Source organism: Quercus suber, unplaced genomic scaffold (assembly GCF_002906115.3).
Source record: "Quercus suber isolate HL8 unplaced genomic scaffold, Cork oak 2.0 scaffold_987, whole genome shotgun sequence".
Classification (NCBI taxonomy): Eukaryota; Viridiplantae; Streptophyta; class Magnoliopsida; order Fagales; family Fagaceae; genus Quercus; species Quercus suber.
This window is the reverse complement of record NW_027070402.1, coordinates 112,214-136,134: the sequence shown is the minus strand read 5'-3', so window position 1 is coordinate 136,134 and position 23,921 is coordinate 112,214. Positions and strand designations below refer to the sequence as shown.

Sequence of the window (23,921 nt, the reverse complement as noted above, 5' to 3'; positions counted from 1 at the left end):
GGTTTGAAACTATGTATTGTCAAAACATTATTGTTGTAATTTTTCATTTATATGTCAATATATTTACCTTGTTTCTTAAAAAAAAAAAAAAAAAAAAATCAAAACCCAGATCATTACTTCATAAATCTCGCAAGTCTGCGCCACTTTCAGATCTCACAAATCCGAATCAATTCCAAAACCACCATCTAGGTTTGGTTTTAGATCTCGGTGTCTTCCTAGATCTCTTTTCTTCTCTCTCTCTCTCTCTCTCTCTCTCTCTCTCTCTCTCTCTCTCTCTCTTCATTTTCAGGAGATTGACAAGATCAAATCTGTTTCTTGATGTTGATTTTTTGGGTGTGTGTGAAACCATGAAATAGATTTGTATACCCAAAAAAAAAAAAAAAAAAAAAAAGATTAGAAAGAAAATAAATTAGGGAATAAACTATTTGATCCCCAACCTAAATTATATGGTTTTGAATCACGTCTAATCGGAGAGAGATGAAATCAAATCTAAAATTTAGAAATGTGAGAATGAGAGAAAGGAAAAATTTGAGGTTCAAAAGCCTTTTTTATGAGAAATTTGACATGGCGTGGTACTCAAGCGGTGATGCAGGAAATTTCCAAAAAATTTCATTCTTCAAGATTTGAATAAGTGCCCGTTTGTTTCAACATTTTGAGCCCAAAAGTTACGTTTTGAAAAAAGCTGGCCCAAAAGTCCGTTTGGCTAGTAAAAAAACACAACTTTTATTAAAAAGTTGCATTTTATAACTGTGAAGAAAACGCGCAATCCTTAAAAGCTATCTTCAGGTCCATTTTGCAAAACGTCAGTGCGTGTTTTGATATATCCGTTGGGGTGAGTTGGGCAATTACCAAATTGCCCTCAAATAAAGGATGCTCATGTCTTCAGATCATGCACAGTTCCTTATTCCTCTCATCTCATCTCATCTCTCTACACTGCGCAAGGCTAGCTCCCTCACGCCTCTCAGCTCTGCCCTCGCCGTCAGTCTCCTCAGCCACCACAGGACCCAAAAAGTCTGCATCTTCTGCCACAGGGCTTGCCAAATTCGTCGTTTCCTTCGCCAAGTCCGACACTTTTGTCTCCTCCATTGGAAAACCCATTGGAAAACCTATCCTAAACCCAACTCAAAAGCAACCCAAAACAAAATCAACTCAAAATCAAACCCAAAATTCATAGAAAATCAACTCAAGTTAAACCATTAACTGAAAACCCATAACCCAAACCCAAAATCAAAATCAAATACATACCCAATGTTTCAATCATCTTCATCTTCATCATCATCATCATCATCTTCTCTCTTCCTCTCGGCTTTCGAATTGTCAAAAAATAAAAATAAAGAGCTCAGTGGTGGAACATTCTGGAGGAAGTGAAAGAGAAAAAGGAGAAAGAAAGAACACAAAATGAAAAGTGGAATGTTGTGGAGGGGAAAAAGGGGAAAGAAGGAAAAAGAAAAAGAAAAAAGAAAAAAAGAAAAAGGAAAGAGGAAGAAGAAGAGCATAGTGGAACGTTCTGGAGCTTGGATGAAGAAGTGGTATGGAAAAAGAAAGGAAAGAAGGAAAAAAGGAAAAGAGTGAGGGTATGTGTGTGGAGGAGAAAAAAGGAGGGGAAAAAAAAGGAAAAATGAAGGAAATTTTATTACAATATTTTTACAATAAATTTTAAGTGGTAAATTATTATTAGCTAATATTGATGAGAAAAAATAATTTTTTTAGAAAGAGAAAAAAATAATTTTAATAGTACGTTAAAATTAAAATCAGTATTAATTTTTATCACAATATTTTCACAATAAATCTTAAGTGGTAGGTTATTATTAGCTAATATTGGTGAGAAAAAAATAATTTTTTTAGAAAGAGAAAAATTGATTTAAGTATGATGAAGTAGTTGATATAAGTATGAACCAAACTCACATCCAAAAAAAAAAAAAAGTATGAAATAAACTCCCTTATATATACATTGTCCTTTTTGGTAATTTATCCCTCAAAGTGCCACTTTTATAAGTGTTAGCCAAACACTCAACTTTTTCAAAAAGCATTTTTTAACTGCTTTTACCAAACACTCAGCTTTTTGAAAATGCACTTTTTTATTATGCACTTTTTAAAAACTCTACTTTTTCATTATGCTCTTTTACAAAAAGCTAAACCAAACTCACCCTAAGTTGAAGTGGTCGACCCATAATGTAAGAGTCATCGTAGTAGCAACAAAGAGGAGGTATTGTTGTGAGTGGGAAAGAGTAAGAATAGAGATGAAGACAAGGAGGTGCACATTTGCTAATTTTTGCTTTGGGAGGAATTGGGGTTTTAGGAATTGTATTGTGAGCTGAGATTGGACATGGGAGTGTCTAAAATGTGTTTGTAATCACAGAGGAGATTTGAGTCTAGGTTTGATCTGGGATTTTTTTTTTTTTTTTTTAAGTGTTTGTGTATGTTTGGTTAGTAAGAACAAAAAATTTTGATATTTAAATTTGTGTTTTTCTGATTTTTTTTTCAATTAAAATGCTGATTTGGCATTTTAAATATCTATTAAAATTTTAAATATTAATTTATTCACCAAGTCAACTTCAAGTGTGCCAATTGTACTTGCCGTTTGCCACATAGGCATTTTCCATTAGTAAGTTAACGACAGGGACCAAATTGACTGCAAGTTGAAAATTAAAATGATCAAATTGACTATTGCAAAAATATAAGGACTAAATTGACTGTAACCCCAAAATGTAAAGACCAAAATGGTGTTTTCGCCTAAATTTTAAATTGGAGGTAAAGTAAAAACAAAGATCAAAGCCAGAAATCCAAATCTCTTGCTTTGATACCAAAAATTACTATTTGTTAATTATATTTGTTTGTTCGTTTAGACCCCTTAAACTAGATTGTTTAACCCAATTAATTAATCAAGTTGATTATTGGGTCTATTATTTAGATCTAGGTTAAACAAATATATATCATATCATGCACAATAGTGGAAAAGTAAATAACGTCACAATATGATGACCTAGGAAAACTAATGAAACAAACTGTTTTAAGGTAAAAACTTAGGGAGGATTTGACCTAGTTATCTTTAAGGTAAAACAAATCCACTATAAGAGAATCGAAATTTTTACAATTAGATTACCTTAAATCTATTGCTACATCATGTAGTAATTTACAACACGACCACGTGCAGGCTCCAAATCCACAGGCNAGCTTATTGGCTTTACTTTTCAAATATATTTGTTATTACTTGATTATTGTTTTGAACACATTGTATGTATTTTAAAGAAGAAATTATCTGCTTATTAGGATTTTTATTTTTATTTTCACTCTCTCCCAGGATGGCCAGGACTAAGAATGGACTCTTGACGTTACAACCAAGTTGGCTGGCGAGCAGAATCATAATTTTATTGAAGTTGTTGGTGTTTTCTTTCACCAGAGAGGCTTTTAAATATGTAGTACAAACATTGTTTTGGATGGATAAGCGACTAACCTGTTGTACGTCGAATTCTATTGTTTCTTGTTCTGTAGTCTTATTTCCTTGAATGGAAGTTTACTTTTGGGAAAAAAAAAATGAAGAAATAAATTGCTTTAATGTAAACACTGCTCTTGGTATTTAATTTTTCAACTATAGAAATGGTGGCCAGGGTTGCTGAAAGTGGTGGGTGAAGTTGTCCCGGCCCAACCTGTTTTATTTGCTTTCTTCTTTCTTGGGCACAGCACAAACATGTTCGCCGACTTTCACTTGCACGCTTTATGTTAATGTCTCAAAATTCTGAAACCACCTACAATAATTCTCGCAAGGAATCATCAACGACATGAGTCATACTTTGGGAATGAGTATTTCCGTCTTTATTGCACTTTTGGGGGTTATTCCCGCAATGTATGACTTACAAAGACCACATTTGAAAATGTCTGAGGGAAATTTTGCATATGGCCTAAGAAAGAAAATATCATATTATCAAATATTCCCAAAAAAAGAAAAAAGAAACAAGGATTGTAGATGATTCCTATCAAACAAGGGTAGAGGTTTTTTAGATTAGTTTAGCTAAATATTTGAGGTGGCTTATAAGAATGTTCTTACATGATGCTAATGTCATATTTTTGGGTTCGAACAATATTATCATGATCAGGTTCTTGAGCAGTTTAGCCACAAGATATGTAGATAGGTGTTGCCTGCATTTAGTATATAGACATAATACCACGACAACGAACACTCCGAATGGATGCTCAATTCAATGGCAATAACAGTAACACCTAGTTTATAGACATAAAACCACGACAACTAGAACACTACTCCGAATGGATTTTCAATTCAATGGCAATAACAGTAACACCTATTTACGGTCAATAGTGCAATTACCACATGAAATCATATTTACCATTCATGCGTTACACATCATTTATGGCCATCAACATAAAGAAATCGCACATTTTCCCCTATTTCAGAAGCAAGTTATCGCTTCATCCACCTATGTTACTAGGACTTGATGTACATATCAAATTACTTGTCTAAATCCACAATCAGACAAAACTACATGTTGCCAAAAGTTTCTTCTTCAATGTCAGGGAAAAGTGAAGTTTCCAAGTAACAAAATGTGTTCAACAAACACGAACTTTTCTTTCTTTCTTTTTTATTTTTATTTTTTATTATTAAGAAAAAAAGTCTCATACTGCGTGGTTTCATTGCCCTACCCCACTTAAATCTGAATTCTATGGCGTGAGACCACTGAAGCTGCTTGGGGCTATTCATGTGAGCACAACATTTTAAATTGAAGCACTACAACTCGAATCACAACCCTTGGACTTGCAAGGGTGATGATTCAAAGGACTTCTACCATCAGGCTGCATCCTTTGGTGGTTCAAAAAACACGAACTTAATGTGGAAGCTAATTTGCCCTGAGCATGGGTGAACAAACACAAACTTGATGTGGATGCTCAGAACATATAACATAAATGACACATGTCACCTACGTGACTGTCACATAATTTGCCCTTTGCTCTTGCGTCATCTGCCCACTAGCATCCTAGTGGGTTGAACCTAAATATGTAGCCATGTACTTTTATTAATCACATAATACATCCATTTTAACTTGTCTACCTCTAATGCTTCAGCATGCTCCTTCAACCAATCTCATACAACTAGATTACTATATCCAACTTGTATGAAAGAAAATTATGGAAAACTAATTCTAATAAAATGCATCAAATAAATTAAAGGTTAAATTGAAAATTACACCCTTAAAGTTTAGGGGTATTTGGATTTTACACCATAAAGTTTCAAAATTTAAATTTTATCCTTTGAAGTTTGGAGGTGTTTGGATTTTACACCACGAAGTTTCAGAATTTTGATTTTACCTCTTAAAGATTTGGGGTGTTTGGATTTTACATCCTAAATTATAACCCCTATACCCTAACCCAAGTCTCAAATCCCTAAATCGCTAACCACTAAATTGTAACCCTCAGCTTAACCCCAAATCTCTAACCCCAAAATCACTAACCCCTAAATCTCTAACCCCAAATTGTAGGCCCTAAATTTTAACCCCTAAATCCTAACCCCTAAATTTCTAACTCCTAAATCGCTAACCTCTAAATTGTAACCCCTAAACCCTAACCGCCAAATCTCTAACCCCTAAATCACTAACCCCTAAATTGTAAACCCTAAACCCTAAAATTGTAACCCCTAAATTGTAAACCCTAACACCTAAATTACTAACCCCTAAATCGTGAATCCCTAAATTGCTAACCCCTAAATTGTAATTCCTAGACCCTAAACTATAAATCGCTAACCCCTAAATTGTAACCCCTACCCCCCAAATCTCTAACCCCTAAATCGTTGACCCCTAAATTGTAAGCCTTAAATCACTAACCCCTAAATTGTAAACCCCAAAATCTAACACCTAAATTGCTAACCCCTAAATCGCTAGCACCTAAATATCTAACCCCTAAATCGCTAACCTCTAAATTGTAACCCCTAAACCCTAACCCCTAAATCTCTAAACCTTGAATCACTAACCCGTAAGTCAGTAACCCATAAATTGTAACCCCTAAATCTCTAACCCCTAAATCCCTAACCTCTAATTCGTTAACCCCTAAATAGTAATCCCTAAACCCTAAACCCTAAATCACTAACTCCTAAATCTCTAAACCACGAATCGCTAACCCTAAATCTCTAACCCTTTATCTAAATTGCTTACCCCTAAATCGCAAACCCCTAAACCGTAACTGCTAAATTGCTAACCCCTAAATCTCTAACCCCTAAATTGCTAATCCCTAAATTCCAACCCCCAAACCCTAACCTTTAAATCTTTAACCCATAAATCACTAACCCCTAAATTGTAATCCTAAAGCCCTAAACCCTAAAGTATCATGATTTTGAAGCCAAGGAAAGTCAAGTTGTAATCAAGTGATAGTTCAAACTTCCCAACCCAAAATGCTCATTGCCCCCCATACCTTGGGTGTCCAGACCCGACCCACACCCGCCGGACCGACCAAACCGCTCGATCTCCACCCAATTTCAGCCCGAACCAACGCTCCTGTCAGTCAGTTACGGGTTTTTGCGCCCAAGACTCAACACCAGCGGGTTGAGTGGTGGTTTTCTTCTCCAAAAACCAAGCCACCCGACCCGTCCAAAGTTATATACAAATCTGGCCAATTTCGACAAGATCAAGGTTAGATTCGAGGAGATCCAAATCCTAGCAATTTTTAGCTAAAAAATGTAGAATCCGGAGAGAAAATGCAGAATCTTGTGAATATTTTCAGAATTCGGCGACGCTTTTTTTTTTTTCCCCCGGATTTCGATGCTTTCTTTATTCTGGCAACTGACCTGGCCTAATCGACCCTCACCCTCACCAGAAACCGACTCGATTGATTTTTCGACGGGTTGAGTCCAGGTTGGGTCCAAAACCAACCTGGCCTGACCCGTGGACAGCCCTACCCACACCCCACATGTAGCTTTTATTTATTTATTTTTCTTCTTCTTCATAAATAACTTTTTCCTTCATGCTACTGTGGTGACTATAGCATTTCTTCAAAGTAGCTTTCATGATGTCATGGTGATTTTATCCTTCCTTTTTTCATAAGGTTTTCATGCTACTCAGGGTGAATTTAGCATGTCTTCATGAATAGCATTTTGATAAGTACTTTGTATATATCCCAAGTTAGTAAACTGTAAATAGCTTTTTATTTGTATTTCATGAATGAATAAATAAATAAATAAATAATAGAAAAGAAAAAAATTAAGTGTATAAAATGTATCAAAGGCAATGATGCAAGATACTTAGACATGGCAAAACGGGTCAGAATTTTCTGACCCGACCCGACCCGACCCGACCCGACCCGAAAAATACCCGACCCGAACCCTTTTTTTTGACCCGAAGNTGGGTGGGTTCTTTTCCTTTTTATAATGGAGTATTGGAAAGGGTTTTTATTTTTAAATTTTTTTTTTTTTTTGTTGGTGTGTAAAAACTTGTATAGTTTGCATTTTCAATATCTCTCTTATTCCTGTAACACATTTGGTGGTGTTATCATTACATTGATTTGTTCCCTTTTACCCAGATATATTATGCAGGATAGATCTGTTCGACAAAAGAAGGAAGAGGATGATTCTGATATGCATCTAGCTCGAAAGATAATGCAGAACAAAAAATATACTACTTATGGTCAGGCAGATGATGAATATGATTTTGAAGTTGGTCCTAGTAAAAAGGCTGGAAAGAAGGGTGGAGATAATGAGCATAAGGTTACACAGAAGAATACACGTCTCTTAACACAAAAAGAGCGGTGTCTTTTTTGCTTTGAGAATCCAAAAGTGCCAAAACATCTTATTGTTTCAATAGCAAATTTCACATACTTGATGTTGCCACATTCACAGCCTGTGGTGCCTGGTCATTGCTGCATTTTACCACTGCATGTGAGATTAACTTGATTCCTTTACATACCTTCTTTTTCCTGTTAAATCAATCTATTTTATTGATATGGAAATGTTGCCCTCCCCTCCCCCACCCTAAATGATGGTTATTTTTTCTACAGCATGAATCGGCCACAAGAACTGTCGATGATAATGTGTGGGATGAAATTCGCAACTTCAAGAAATGCCTTATCATGATGTTTGCAAAGCAAGAGAGGGATGTAGTGTTTCTTGAAACGGTGATGGGTTTGGCGCAACAACGCCGCCATTGTTTGATTGAGTGTATTCCGTTACCCCAAGACATTGCTAAAGAGGCTCCTCTATATTTTAAAAGGTATTTTTCGTATTCTAATTTGCTTATGAATGCAGCATTTGGAATCTACTTGCTTGTCATTTTATTAGCTAGGGTTATTGAAGTAGGTAGTGTGAATTAAAAAGTGTGCCATTCTCTCTCTCTCTCTCTCTCTACCCCCATGGGTGTGCAATGTTTGAATGATCTTTGTACATTGTAGTTAGCAAAAGGGTTATTTGCAAATTAGCTTAGAAGTAAAGTGGGAACTGTTTATCAGGGAAGTGAAGCTGGAGAAAAGAGTGTTTAATTGAAGTAGTGCTATCAGTTTGGAAAAATTATAGGAGAGCAACTTTGACTAATTTTATACAGTTGTCTAAATCATATGCTTGTTGAGAAAATGTCAAAATGAAACTGGAGGTAAAGAAAAAACTTAAAAAACATTTTGAACTCAACTTGTTTATTTTTTATGAGTGAGTTTGGCTTGTAGAGAAAGGGAATTTTTTTTAGAGAGGTGCTATGTCCATAACATTTTGACAACATGTTCAAAACAAATCATAGGTGGTTAGTTGTTATTGGTTCAAATTTGAACCTAACACTAAGATTACTTTTTTGCCTCAACAATAACAACCTGTAACAACCTGTCCCTTAAGATTTGTTGTAAAAATGTTGTAAAAATGTTGTGGACATATCACTTATCTTTTTTTTTAATGACCTTTGCTGATTGTGCTCTCTCTTGGGGTTCCAAAAATAAACTGTTTTTAGTTATGTAAATATACTTGTGATTCTATTGGAAGCTCCATAAGGGCAATGTTCTACTTCTACGTAATGGTGGCATAAATAGTGAATTTTACCAAGCATATTTTATTGATTGCAAAGAAGAAAAGAGATTGAGCCTGTGTTTCAAGAGAAACGTAATACGCCACTTATCAAAATATTTTGGGAACTTTTTGTTATTTTTGGAATCTCAGTTTTATATATAACCCGTTGTGCACTATTTCAATTACCATCACTTTTGTACATTGTTTTGTTTTTAAATATTTTGATAATCTTATTATTATCTGTAGTTATAAGCCCAAGTGGAATAATTTCCCCCTATTTGTTTCAAGAAAGAAAAATAAAATAAAATAAAAGAAGAAAAACGATGATTCTTACAAGAACTTGATAATAAACATATATTGCAATGTGTTTTATACATCAAATGTATTATGTACGTATCTGTGTCCAAGTTTGATTTTGAATTATTAAAATTATTTTACAATATTCTAAAAGAAGTTTGTTCTACTTGTAGGCAATTGATGAAGCCGAAGATGAGTGGAGCCAACACAATGCAAAGAAGCTTATTGATACAAGTGTAAAGGGATTGCGTGCTTCAATTCCTAAAAACTTTCCGTACTTCCATGTTGAATTCGGTTTGTATAAGGGATTTGTGCACGTAATTGATGATGAGACACAATTTAAAAGTAGCTTCGGCCTTAATGTTATAAGAGGCATGCTTCAGTTGCCAGAAGAAGACATGCACCGTAGGCGAAGGTATGATTCGGTTGAGGTTCAAAGGGAAGCAGTTAAAAGTTTTCTCAAAGACTGGGAACCGTTCGATTGGACAAAACAGCTTCACCAGGTATCTTGATACAATACAACGGTTAAAAGACTCGTGACAGTGATTGGCGATTTGCATCTTCATCCATTTAGGGTTGATTGCAGCTTAAAACTGATATTATGGAAGTGCTTCACAGTGTTCATGGTAGATCCTGTTTAATACTTGTGGTTGGCCTGTGATATTGGGGCCAAGAGATTTTCGTTGCAGAAGTGACTGACACTGGACTGTAGCCTTGCTATCGTATACATCCAAATTTTGCTTCTTCAATCTGCATTGTAATTTAACTTGGGTCTTAGTCTTAAATTGTGGTAATCCTACATTTGCTCACAGATCCTTAGATTCAGCATGTTCCAGTGATTGATGCAGCTTAAGAGGGGGGGGGGGGGGGGGGGGGGGGGGGGGGTGGGGGGGGAGGAGGGGAGAGGCTTGTAAAAAGTTGGTGGACATTCATTGCAATAGTCAGATGAGCAATTATAAAAAGGAAAAGAACCCACCCACCCACCCATGCACACACACGAGTTGAGTCCATCTTTGCTGTTATAAATTCCATTAAATACAATACTTATTTCCTTATATAATGAGCTTCTAGCATTTGAACAAAAGAAATAGAATCCCCTCACACCCCACCAACCCATGCAAACACACGAGTTGAGTCCATCTTTGCAGCTATAAATTCCAATTCCATAAATACAATACTTATAAAATGACCTTGGATTTGAACAAAAGAAATAGATCCCTCTCCCACCCCACCCCCCCAAAACCGGGGAAAAAAATCACAATATGCATAATTACCTGCTTGACCTTCTCTCATTTTGTGGCTTAATTGAATTATCCCCACCATCTTGCTTTGCCTTGATCTTCTCTGCTTCTTGCTAATAAAAAGAACCAAAAACAAAAAAAAAGGATAACTCCGATTAATAACCTGAAGCAAAAGGTAGTTTACCAAGTACAATGACACTTCAAATATGAACGCTTTCCCATGCATACTCCACAGGAGCATTAGTTTGCGTTTTTACTGTTCAGTTTGTATTGTACATGTTTAATGAATTATGGTCACCTTAAGATTCTAGATTATACCACTCCAAAGAAGTAAGGTAGGGAAAAAAAGGTTCATAAAAAGGGAAAACAATATAAAATTATCTTCTGCCACATCCCAAACCACACAATTTGAATACATACTTGTGGAGAAATATAATTACAACTTATGACATGCATCGCTAAATTCAAACAATATTATAGTACAGCAAGGAAAATCTTGCTTTCACCTCTAAGACTCAATCAAAACCAATTTCTTCATTTTATTTTAAATTGGAGACATAGCATGGGGGGAGAAAATCCAGCACTAGAAAGAAAAGTGACAAGCCTAAACCCCAGAAACCACAAAGCAAGATGAGCTATACAAAAAGCAGCCAAGTCACCTTACAAGATACTGTCTTCACCCACCTGAACTAAGAAATCCCAAGGACTTCATGATAATATAACCCTAAATATCTCAATTCTTTCACCATTAAGTTTCTTGTTATTCATGAAATGGCCAAAATTAGCTAAAAAATGAACACCTTTACCTACTTCCAAATAGACATGCAGTATCAAGGAAAGGACGTGGAAATTCCTTTCTAGCATGCCAGACATTTAACCCTAATTGCTAAGGCCCCTTGGGTGTTTATAAAGCTTTTCCCCCCAAATTAAAAGTGTTGTCAATGACAGTTTCCTAAATTTAATATTCTTCGAATTAGTTTCTCCGATAAAGCTGTGTATGTCACAAAATTCAAAAAATCACTGGAGAGAGAGAAACTTGAGATTCTTCATGTGAAACCTAAATTAGAGAGAAGAGAGCAGGAAAGTTGAACAACATAGAGATGTCATCTTACCAAAAGTTTATTTGCTTCTTCATGCTTTCCTTTCATACGAAGCTGAAAAGCCTTAGCTGCCAATTGGTTTGCACTGAGTGCATCATTAGCCACTGCGCTGCCTTCACTAGATTGGTTCATTTGTGATGAAACAAATCTTGACTCCACATTTCCCTCAACAGAACCACCAGGATCATTATTTTGCTGCCGAAGAACCTTTTGCATAAAGCTTCCATCATTGTTAAACTTATTTAAGCTTGATACAGCAGCCTTGACAATGTCAGCATCCTTGGAAGATTGATTTTGACTTTTCCCCTTTCCCCAAGATAAAGAATCTTTAACTTTAGGTTCCCTCATTTTATGATGCTGGAATGATACATCCTTCAAGTAGTTCCTATCATTGTTCTGACAAGCACAAACATGTAACTTGTAAGCATAAGTGAAGTGATTCTTCTTTTCACTTTAAACAATGACAATAATTTTCACCTCAAATAGAACAACCATGTATACTGACAAAAAACCAGTTATGCAACAGAGAATGGCCAGTTACCTTTTCAATATCCCTCTCGCTTTGATCGTCAGAACCTGGCTTCTGTTCCTCAGTTAGCCCCCTCTTTCTATCTTTTATGGCATGTAGATGAGCACGAGATGGGGCAGCTTTACGAGACGCTACAGATACAGCAAGTTGACCAACAGAACCCCACCGTTCTTCAACAACCTGAACAATTTCATCACTTAAAAAACAGCCAAAAATATTTTATAGAGATACTTGAAAATATCTGAAAGTTAAGGTACAATACCTCATTAAGCCTTCGTCCTTCTCGAGCTGCTTGCTCTTGTGCACGCTTCAAGGCTTTAAGTCTCCAGCTTGCACCTCCATCTCCAACAACTGAAGAAGACAAAAGTTTGTCCCCACTGGCTTTGCTCCCATCAGTATCTTCTGGATAACCATCACCATTATCCTTCAAATAAGGATTCATCTCCCTGGGATGCGCCTTCTTTACCTGATTAAAAGGAAAAAAAAAAAAAAAACAAACAAACAAACAAAATGAGGTCACCATGTTCTCATAACAAACAAGTGGGACAGGAAACAAAGGATACATACATGCTTCAGGCAAACAGAATATGCACATACATGATACCCTTTGGAACACAGAGCAGCAGAAGTGTGACATATTGACTAAATTTCAAACAATTATTCATTTTATTTTATTTTTAAAAAGTATAGTTATTTTTGTGCAAATGCCAGAAGGAGTTGTACACAAATGATCATGCATCACAACCAAAATAAAAGAACTAAGCAGTTACATTTTTCGTTTATGTTTTCTTCTGTTAACATAGTAAATGATTGGCAAAAAACAGACATAATTTTTTCCTTATGGAAATATGCCCCATTGTGTGTTAACTTGTAAAGAATGTCAAAAAAAAAAAAAAATAATAATCATGTAACTAAACTACCAATCTAATAATTTCTAAAAAAATTCAAAGAACAGAGAAATGGGGAGGCGGGTGCAGCAATTCAAACAAAACAATGATAACAACAGACTACATACTACAACAGGTAAGTAAGAGTAAGAGTATACCTCCTCGGTTGGAGTTTCCTCAAATTTGTCATCAACAATCATTGCAGGCCTTTCGTCCCTCTTTTCCCCAGGTCTAAGCATCCATTCTAATCCCATCTCTTTTCTCACAATTTCCTTCTCTTTCAAGGAACCAGTTCCTGCACCACTATCTGCAAAATTCGAAACAACTAAAACATAGTAATCCACTATCATAAATAATGTCATAACATTCAAACAATAAAACAACATAGAATTCAGCCAAAGCAAAAGGCGGCATAGAATACATACCAGACAAGTCGCCTCGAGCCCCACTTCCCTTGCTCTTTCTCCTTCCATCTTCTCTACTTCTCAATCCCTTCTTCGACCTATCACTATCCTCATCATCCTCCGACCTATCGCCCTTACTTCTCTTACTCTTATCCCGACCCTTCTTCGCTTCTTCGTCGGAACTGCCCTCACTTTCCCCCGAAGAATACTCCTCCGAAGAGTACCACTTCTTCTTCTTGCTAGAAGGTTTCTTAATTCTCTCGAGTTCATCATCATCTGAACTACTGTACCTACAACTCTTCTTCCCTTTCTTCCTATGTTTTTCCTTTCTCCTACTAGATTTTTTCCTCTCTTTTATAGAATCATCCGAATCACTATCCTTTGCCTAACACACAAAACACAAATTCGAAAGACTTTAACAAAAACAAAACACGCAGTTCCTTAAAAACCAAAATTAAACAAAAAAGAAAAGTAACGGGAATTACTTTGTCAAGCTTTTCACGGGGAACGAATTTGAGCCCTGCAAGCATTGTGCTACAAACAAACAAAAAAAATTCAACAGAGGTATATACAAAAACAAAAATTAAATCGTCCTGCGAATAATAAAAATCAAGATCTGTTTCAGTCACTGATTCAGATTATACAATAAAATAAAATAAAAACCCAACAAAGAGAGGGATGACTTACACACGAAGAGAGAACTCGGTGAAGAGAGCTGAAGCCTAAGAGAGGCGGAGAGAGAGATTCCGGGTTTTTTTTTTTTTTTTTTTTTCCCCTAAAAAAATTTCGAAACCGACCAGAATTTTCTCAGACCCGCCCAAAATGGTGGGTCGGGTCCCTGCTCAGCCCGACTCACTTCATACAAGACTTTTCAATAAATATAAAGTTTCAAGTTTTTTTTTTTTTTTTTTAATTATAATCTTTGGGATTAAAGCAACTAGTGAAGTAATTAATATGCATAGAATTTGACTTTCGAGTTTAAGATATGCTTTAATTCATTAAATTTCAAAAAATGTAATATAATAGGATTTTATTTAGTAAAGACTTGAGTCTAATTTATAACATCCTTTTATTTTATGTTCTCTAGTGTTATTACTTGTGAAATCTTGGGTTTGAAATATATTTGGTGACTTGATTTTTAGACTTAATTTTAATTAGGAATTTTGGCATGACTTTTTTTTTTTAATTTACATATTTATTTTATAATTTCTCAAACTTTTTTTTTTATGTTTATTTAAATTTTTTTTTTTTAGTTTACCTTACATCTGACCTAATGATTTGACTCTTAGACCAACATCCAATCTGTGTTTAATAACCATGCTCAATATTCCACTCAAAGGAATCAATACCATACGGGAATCAACAATAGCACAATATGAACCATACCGACTATTTAAATAGGAGTTGATTTTTAGTAATTCCAATCCGAAATCCCAACCATTTTACCAGTTGATTTTATTTTAAGAATCAGTTTTACTGGTTTAAGTTAACTAAAACCCACTTTGTTATATTACTCTAGCTGTCTATCACACAGCAACACGTTTGCTGGGTAGTTGTTAGGCTCCTATGTCCATATTGCCTGTCAACTGCCTCGGAAAGTCAAGAGTGAAAAAAGAAAGGTGAGAAAGAACAACATAAAAATCTCTATGAATTAAAGAATTAAGCAGCCCACCATTAGATTAGATTAGAGTTTTGGTCCCAACTCGCAATAATTACATATGAGTGGGTCTATTTATTTAAGATAAGAGCCAGCAGGTCCTAAAATAAAAAATCGTTTTCAACTCTCTCACAATGCTGCCATTTTTTTTCTTCTAGGCAGCGATGGGTTAGGTAATTGGTACACAGCCCAGTTGCTTATATTTATTCTGATCTACTAAAGCTTTACAATAATCACACCCACTTCATAGTCCAGAAATATTTTATGTTCTCTAGTGTTATTACTTGTGAAACCTTGGCTTTGAAATATATTTGGTGACTTTTTTTTTTAAACTTAATTTTAATTAGGAATTTTGGCATGACTATTTTTTTAATTTACATATTTATTTTTTAATTTCTCAAACTTATTTTTATGTTTATTTAATTTTTTTTGGTTTACCTTACACCTGACCTAATGTCTTTGACTCTTAGACCAAGTTAACATCCAATTTGTGTTTAATAACCATGCTCAATATTCCACCCAAAGGAATCAATACCATATAGGAATCAACAATAGCACAATATGAACCAGACCGACTATTTAAATAGGAACTGATACTATTCTAAAACGTACTAAATAAGTTATCAGTATGTGTGTGTGTATTGGTAACTCCGAAACAATACACAAGTATCAAAATATTTTGCTTCCGTGACAAAACCAAAACAACTTTAAGTACAATATTGAATACTTTAATTCCTTCTCTATTGCAAATTCTACCATAAATTTATTAATAGGATATATGATCTATCATTTATGTGACAAAAATATTGAATAACCATGTCCTTTTAGCTAAAGAAAGTATTTTTAAAAAAATTAAAAATTCACAAATTCCATGTGGTTTCCCCTCTTAGGTTTTGAGTGTAATACTTATTCATGTGACATTGTCTTATGTGTAGATCATTTATTGTGTAACGCTTAATTAGACCTAGCAAATAAGTTTATTAGATTTGAGTCATAAATGGGTCGTCATAAATGAGTTTCGGCCTAAATTGTGTCAACCATGTGGTTCAAGTTGATTTGAATATTTCACATGAAATAATAATAATAATAATAATAATAATAATAATAGTAATAATAATATTATATATATATATATATATATGATGGTGATGATGATCATATTGTTTTTTTTTTTTTCTTATTATTCATTTCAATATAAATAAGAAAACAAATAGCAACTACTCAAAAATAAAATTATTAAGTTTACATAATTCACAGTCATGAATCATATCATCGCCACAAAAGAATGAAAAAGAATTTAAATTTTAAAGACCAAATCAAGTTATCAAACTCCTTTGGTGCATCTATTACATATAAAATAATAATAAATTTAAATTACCTAGAAAGATAACTAAATTCTCTCTCAAAAAAAAGAAAAAAAGAAAGGAAGATAACTAAATCATAAAATTTTAAGAATATAATATAAAATATTAGGTAGAGAAAAATATGTAAATCTTTCAAATGAATTTCACCTCACTCTACTCAATGTTAGTAGTAGATCCATCAATGAAAATATTCGTACTTGAGAATTGCATCTCAAGTTGGCAAGTAAATTTTAGTCAATATTTTCATTTCAATGCAATGTTTAAATATAATTTTAGCATACAATGAAATTGGGTCAATAAAGAATTAAAATTTTATAACTACTATTCTATAAATGAGTTAAATATTATTACCTTCAAATCTATATAACCAACTTTGAGTGCAAATCAATGTTTACCGATTCTCAAGCAAAAGATAAGATCGATACTAAATAAGAATTTATGGATCTATTTGGATACCGCTTATTTTACTAAAACTGAATTGTTAAAAACATTGTAGCAAAATATATTTTAAAGTTGAAAACACAATGTATAACACTTGCTGCGTTTTTCTGTGGGTGGCTGGTAAATGAACAGTGCGTGGGACCCAGGCTCCAAAACGCCAAACGCGGTTAACGCCCAATCCAAACACAAGCTACCCCTTGTGCTAAAAGTTAATTCACAAGCAACCACAATTATAGGAATACCCAAGAGATCATGTGCCATTAAAGAGAGTTCAAAAAATTGATTGTAATTCTTTTTCCACCAAAAGAAATCATATCATTTTGGTTATTGCCTTCAAATAAATAAATAAATAAAGCTTCATTTTTTAAAGCATGTCAAGTTGGATGGACCCTTTTTCCTACACAACCAAAAATAATAATAATAAAGGAATAACCTTAATGTGGTTCCAACTTGAGACAAAGGGATGAGACAAATTTTTTTTTTTTTTTTTTGAAATTTTAATGAAATTATATAAATTTTGATTATAAATATACTTATTAGTATTTATTTAAAAATATATATTTATTAGTAATTAATTATATATTTATTCAATGTTTCTAGTCTCTATTTTACAAAACATAGCCTTTTGTTAACAAAGGTTTGCGAGTCAACAAACAAATTAAAAAGATTTTTTAAAAGAAAATAAAAAGTACTCCTAGTAAAAAGGTTTTTTTTGAATAATTTTTTTTTAAAAAAAATGAGCAAACAGTGGACCATAACTTTATATATTTACTAGCATTATGCCCGTGCAATGTATGGCTTAATAAAAAATATATATATATAAATTTAAAAATATATATTTTTTGATCATATAATCAAATATAATAACAAATAAAATAGTAAAAATATTTTTAAAACTTAAGTTACATGGAAAATGTATATAATGTATTTATTTTTTTTATGCAAAAAAAGATATTATAATATTTTTTAAAATTATGGCAAGTTTTAAATTTCTAAAAGCTCTTAGTAGTAAATTTGAAATTTAATTCTATCTGTCATTTATACTCTTTTAACGTGTATAGTAGCAGAAATGCTAATCATATATAAATTTCTTGTATATATGACCAAAACCAAATTCCATAAATGAAAAAATTGTAAATATTTAGACTGCAATGTAAATGTAAAAGTTTACCTATAAATTATCAGTCATAGCCATTTTAATGTTGCCATAAGTGAGGAAGTAATCTACATAATCAATTAAGAACACTAAAGCAAAAAATAATATCAATAATAAAGATGAATTGCATTATCTAAAAGTTTAAAAAAAAAATCATATAATTTAAGCAATAATTGAACAACATTAATAAATAAAAAAAATAAAAAAAGATTAGATGAAGATTTTGGATTGTAATCAAATTAAGAAGAAATAGATGAAGAAAAGAATTTGGATTATAATCAAATTAAGATTTTTATCAACTTAAAAATTATAAGAGAAGAAGATAAGAATAAAAATTAATTATATCTTTTTTTTTTTTTTAATCTATAAATATTTCTGTAATTTGATGAAACCATTTGTCGCAACCGTGATTTCTAAATCCAACTTTTATTATATAGTATATAATATATATATATATATATAAAACCTATTCTACAGGACTACTACTATCAGTTTCCAATTCCAAAAATGACAAACAGGGTGTCTACATTTTACACAGATAAGAGCATCCACATCAATGGTGTTAAAAATTTAGCTTATAGTACCAAAAAAAGCCACTTTATCTATTTTAAAGGTGTGTTTGGATACCGTTTATTTTGCTGAAAACTGAAAACACTGTAGTAAGATAATTTTTAAATATATAAATAGTGTCGTGAGACTTATTTTTAATAAAAGTTTTTGTGAAAAAAGAGATTTGTGGGTCCCGTGAACAGTGCACGGGACCCACTAACAAACAAAATCCCAAGTGATGGGAGTGCTTTTCAATAATAAAAATGGAAAAAGAAAATGCAGAAACGTGAAACGCAGGATGCATCATCCGTATCCAAATGTAGCTTAACTCACTATTTCACAACTCACCCTATATCAATGCTCTTATTTTTCACAACACAAATAAATACTATTCATTTATTTATTATTTTCTCTTTTTCTCTCTCTTCTTCTTCTCCCTCTCTTCAACCCACGGCCACCAAACACACAACCCAAAATCAACAACCACCACCATGGCACCGCCACCAAACCACTATCACAGCCATAACCCACCACCACTACCAAACCCAAACCTATAGCCACAGCCAAAATTAACCACCACCAGAGCCAAAATCCAAGAAACCCACATCCAAAATCAATCACCACCACCAAACCCATAGTGAAACTCACAAAACTCACAGCCATAACCAAAATCAATCACCTCCACCATCAGCATAGCCAAAATTCACAAAACCACACCCAAAATCAACCACCGCCACCACCACCAAACCCACGGTGATGGGGTGATAGAGAAAAGAGGAGAGAGAAGAGAGAGAAAGAAAGAAGAAAGAAAGAACCGGTGAAGAAAGAAAAAAGAAAAAAAAAAGAGAGAGAGAGAAGAGATGAACATTGAAAAAAGAAAATAGCAATTTGGCACCATCAATGTGAATACTCTAAAACAAATATTTAGGAAAAAGTCTATGTACGTAATGCTGTGTGTAAGAGTCTTTTTTTTGTACCATTGTGGGTGCAAGGGAGTACGTCTCGGCCAAGTGGACCATGGCGAAGAAAAAAATGGAGCAACTACCTAGATTAGGTCTAAGAATTATATTGGGCATTTTGGGCCAATCATTTACGTGCATGGGTTTGCATACCAGATTATAAGTCTGAAGTTTAGCCTCCATTATGTGTTGCTAAGCCATATTTAATTAAAGAGTTTATTAAGAGAATCTTAATCCTTAACCTAAACGCACATCATGCACTTAAGGAAATAATGCACACAACATATTAAATATCACATGACAATATAAAAGGAAACAAATAAAACACAATCAAACATATACTAAAAAGAAAAAGATAACAATTAAATCTCACACAGAGAAAGATTATAAATAAACTAAACATGGCAAAAAGATTCAAACAAACATGGAAATAATTAAACACAATTAATTAACCTAAACATAGTCAAACATAATCAAATATCATGTGAAAAATAACTAAATAAACAAAAACAATAATTTTGCCATAATCTGGGTTCGAGGTGCGCATGCATACTCAACTATGTGTACACTTGGTTGAACCATGCGCACGCATACTTGATAGATGCGTGCACATCCTTTAGCACAGATCCGAAAAATTACATTTTTAGAGATTAATTAAACAAAGATATAATATATGAGATCAAACAAGCATGTTAGAACCCTAAACACTAAACTAACATGAAGCAAATAAAAGAAACATCAATATAAACAAATAATCAAGAAACAACATCAAACAATTAAACTAAACTACATTAAATAAATAAACAGGTTAAACTTTACATAAAACGAAAATAACAAACCAAGAACAACAAGAAATGTTATAAACAACCTAAAATCAGATTAGAACATATCAAAAAGATCATAACATCAATCAAACATGATAAGAACACTTATGATAACATTGAACAAAGAACCATGTGAATCCTATGTAGCAAAGTGAGAAATCATGAAAAAAGAGATTCAACTTGCTTTAGAATCACAGATTTGAGATAGTTTAACCGACCCATCAGTGCCTATAACACAAATATTAGATTGAGGGAACAAGAATAATTAAAGAACACAACAATAGTTAGTAATCACAACTCAAGAACAAAATATTTTGAAAAGGTTTTAGAAAACAATTTGGAAAACAACTTTCTGCCTTAGAATTAACTAAAGAGAGGTTTTAATTTTGTAAAAAATGTGCTAATGTGCTACCCTAGGGTTTTGAAAAAAGAAAATAGGGTTTTAGAGAAGATAGAGGCCAAAAAATCACACTCTCTAGTTAGGGTTTTAATTGGAGACATAAGATGAGTATTTATATATTAAAATTAGGGTTTTTGGGGCTTTTTAATGGTCTTTGAACCTTCCCAAGGGTCTAAAGGCCGACCCACATCAAAGAATGATGTTTTGGGCCTCCAAAATTGAAGTTCCATTGCTCAGAAAATTGGCCTGCATACGCATCTTTTGAGGGTGTGCATGCACCCTTGATTCATGCGTATGCATACCCTAATCCTAACAGTTTTAATGGCTTGGCTTCAAATATAACTTACTCAATATAAATTCAAATTAGGCAAAATTTGTGTTTAAATTGAAGCCCGGATGTTTACTTTCCAATGAAACAAGCCTCACTCACTTTTTTGTGGATAAAAATTTATGGTCAAAATAGTGAGAAAATGTTATTTTTCAGTATCGATTTCAAAGCGATTTGAGCACTTTAGAGTTGTGATTACTTCTAAACTATTGTGAATTCTTTAATTACCCTAGGTTGACATATGTCAAGCTTATCATTGGGGCCAGAAACCAAAATTTATTAAGGGGTACAGAAAAAAATTGAGGTGTCTACAACTGTCTATGGACTTGGGCTAAGGCTTTTCAGTATTTAGGAAGTTAGGTTTGGTTCTCTCTATAGGATCAAACTTGTGAACCAGACACTTTAAGACACATGAACAATATATATAAGGCTGTGGTGTAAAATTCAGGTTCTACCCCTTCAATCCCAACATGCAACATCATCATATTACATATTAAATAATAGGCACAACTACACTCAATCAATTCTAATACCCATTTGAAAATCGAATTTTACTGTGAGTATATTGAGATGTTATTATATATGGTATGATATATTGAGTTTTAAGTAAAAACTTGATGTGACAATCTCTTGTTGGATGGTATAAAACATGTTTTACACCCCATTCTTACCAAATTTGAGCTCTATATATAAATAGCCCAATGATTGTTAGCACAAGTGCTGTCAATCCATATAATCAAAGAAACGAATAAATATAATAATCAATGGCGGCTTCAGGAATTTTTTTTTTTTGGTGATCATTAAGAAAGATAAATTATACAAAATCTAATAAAAAGAGAACTTCATATATTAACAAAAAAAACACACAAATACATAAAGTCTTACAATTTCCTTTTACGAATTTTCTTATTTTGAAATCGTTGCATGATAGCCCCCAGCCTCACCCTGCTTGTCTTTCTTTGGGATTTCGCTCCATCATTGATAATGTGTTACCCGCTTCTTTCTCTCTCTCTGTCCTTCCTTTCATCATGCCCCTCTCCCTTTTGAGGATAAGGGTTTGATTCTTATCCCTTTATACAAAGGGATTGGGCCTTTACGGGCTTGTTACTCTTCATAGAATCAAAAGGGTTTTAGGTCCGGTTTGTTCTATGGTGCCCAAGTCATTTTGCAAAAGACCCTTTTTGGGCTTTATGCTCTTCTCTTGGTGTTTGGGCCGTGCTAAACCCAAGTTTTACTCTTCTTAGAGGATCCTTTTTGTAATGGCTATCCTCATTGTTTTGTTCCCCATTCAAGGGATGGTGGGCCATCCTCGAGTTCCACCTACTACCCATATTCTAGGGTGTTTTGCTGCGGATTACTCTTTATTTATCTTTCTCTTAGCCGAAGTGTGGGCTTTAAGCATCATTGACTTTTCTTCTTTTGGGCTTTTAGGCCCAACCCAGTGACTCGTTTTGTTGGGCTTCTTTGTTGAGCCTTTGCGCCTTGCCTTTTTTGGGCTTTTGAGCTCATCTTATCCAGTTACAATTCGCAAAAACGGGTATCTTACACAGTGTGGACCAGAAAAAAAATGATCCACACTCCATTTCACACGTAAAATAAAATTCAGGCTGCTACAGTCACGTGGCTTTTGTGTGAGAAGCTTGCACAAACACAACGAAAGTACTAAGCTAGCTTTTACACGGACAAAAATAGAGTAGAGTCGAATCCAAAGCACAGCAAAGTTAATGCAGCTACAAAAGAAGTTTAGAAAAATGACCTTTTATACTTTAGGGAAATGCTAACGAGAGCACTTGTTAAAAATCCAGTTAAAGAAAGTTTTTATATGAAAAGAAAAAAAAATTAACAATTAATGTTTTGACAACTTTTTTCATTTTCTATAAAAGTGATATTAAAATTTTCTTAAAATGAATTTTTAACTAGTGCCCTAAAGGCATTCATTAGCATGACCCTATACTTTAAATGGAAGTATTGGCAAACTTCCTAGCAATGACTTAATGAGCCCAAAATATTGAGGATTGAGATTAATATTTTTCCTATCTTTCGACTTTGGGTTTGCCTTTTACTGGAGAAAACAAACAGTGAGTAAATTTTTCTAATAACATTTGTTGATGCCATCAAATAATGAAAATGATATAAAAATAATATCAAGCATTACAAATATATTTAGAAAATTTCAGTTCAGCATAAAGTGTTAGACCATAAGTCCAATGGGCTTAACCCCATTTTACCTCTATAATACATGTGTAGTACACTTTACATGTACAACACACATACCCTATCAAAATTAAAAATAAAAAAATAAAAGAAGAAGAAGAAGGAAGTCTCTTATACAATAATACATAGTCCAAATATAATAAGTCATTCAAAGTTTCAAACTTTGGCATGTTATGGAGTCCTTTTGACTCTTCTTTTTAGTCTTGTCTTAGGGTTGGTTTAGGAATAGTGTATTTAACAGAAATTGAAATTTTTTGCTAAAAGTATTATAGAAAAAAAGCTAAAAACTAGTTGAATAGTACAATGCGACTCATGAATAGTAGCAAAAATAAGCTAAAAACTCTAATAAGTTTCAACTTTCATCACTTCCCAAACACACTCTTAGTAGGCTCTGTTTTTGCTACCTTTGACTTCCTCATAAGCGAACCACAGCTGCCAACCAAGACCTGCATCATTGTAGTTTTTGTTCATCGTGAATCCACTCTAATTGGACATAAAACCAAGCAAAACATACACGGGTCAACATATCAAAGCATCGCTAGTTCAACGACTCTGGAAATAGCCTGAAACTCCGCCGCAGGCGCCAACTGG

General features: G+C 33.6%; 2 protein-coding genes and 1 long non-coding RNA gene across 5 annotated transcripts; 1 reads left to right on the top strand and 2 right to left on the bottom strand.

The window, feature by feature from the left end:
• Nucleotides 1-511: 511 nt before the first annotated feature.
• Nucleotides 512-1,571, bottom strand: LOC136065479 (uncharacterized). Its single transcript, XR_010627119.1, has 2 exons — nt 1,246-1,571; nt 512-1,111 (listed from the first exon to the last, which is right to left on the bottom strand). It is a non-coding gene; the product is annotated as an uncharacterized LOC136065479 (long non-coding RNA).
• A 5,915-nt stretch (nt 1,572-7,486) lies between these two features.
• Nucleotides 7,487-10,141, top strand: LOC136061444 (uncharacterized). The gene is made up of 3 exons (XM_065768691.1): nt 7,487-7,873; nt 7,993-8,203; nt 9,449-10,141. Exons 1-3 carry the CDS (start codon nt 7,526-7,528, stop codon nt 9,787-9,789), a joined length of 900 nt encoding a protein of 299 aa, XP_065624763.1. The 5' UTR covers nt 7,487-7,525; the 3' UTR covers nt 9,790-10,141.
• Nucleotides 10,142-10,546: 405 nt separating this feature from the next.
• Nucleotides 10,547-14,295, bottom strand: LOC112017874 (uncharacterized). 3 transcript variants are annotated; one of them, XM_065768693.1, is made up of 8 exons: nt 14,126-14,295; nt 13,924-14,031; nt 13,460-13,823; nt 13,193-13,359; nt 12,410-12,613; nt 12,160-12,327; nt 11,631-12,014; nt 10,547-10,631 (listed from the first exon to the last, which is right to left on the bottom strand). In XM_065768693.1, exons 2-8 carry the CDS (start codon nt 13,966-13,968, stop codon nt 10,548-10,550), a joined length of 1,416 nt encoding a protein of 471 aa, XP_065624765.1. In that variant the 5' UTR covers nt 13,969-14,031; nt 14,126-14,295; the 3' UTR covers nt 10,547. The 3 variants fall into 3 exon arrangements, with proteins under 3 accessions (XP_065624765.1, XP_065624764.1, XP_065624766.1); XM_065768692.1 differs by having other exon boundaries at nt 13,924-13,972; nt 14,126-14,294; XM_065768694.1 differs by having other exon boundaries at nt 13,193-13,341; nt 13,924-13,972; nt 14,126-14,292.
• Nucleotides 14,296-23,921: the final 9,626 nt, after the last annotated feature.

Bases quoted from the DNA above. Each gene is read 5' to 3' on its own strand.
- LOC136061444 (XM_065768691.1), top strand. From the start codon at position 7,526: ATGCAGGATAGATCTGTTCGACAAAAGAAGGAAGAGGATGATTCTGAT. The intron at 7,874-7,992 runs GTGAGATTAACT...TTTTTTCTACAG, and splicing joins GCTGCATTTTACCACTGCAT to CATGAATCGGCCACAAGAAC. The intron at 8,204-9,448 runs GGTATTTTTCGT...TGTTCTACTTGT, and splicing joins GGCTCCTCTATATTTTAAAA to AGGCAATTGATGAAGCCGAA.
- LOC112017874 (XM_065768693.1), bottom strand. From the start codon at position 13,968: ATGCTTGCAGGGCTCAAATTCGTTCCCCGTGAAAAGCTTGACAAA. The intron at 12,614-13,192 runs GTATACTCTTAC...CCTTTTAATCAG, and splicing joins AGGAAACTCCAACCGAGGAG to GTAAAGAAGGCGCATCCCAG. The intron at 12,328-12,409 runs GTATTGTACCTT...GAAATTGTTCAG, and splicing joins AAGGACGAAGGCTTAATGAG to GTTGTTGAAGAACGGTGGGG.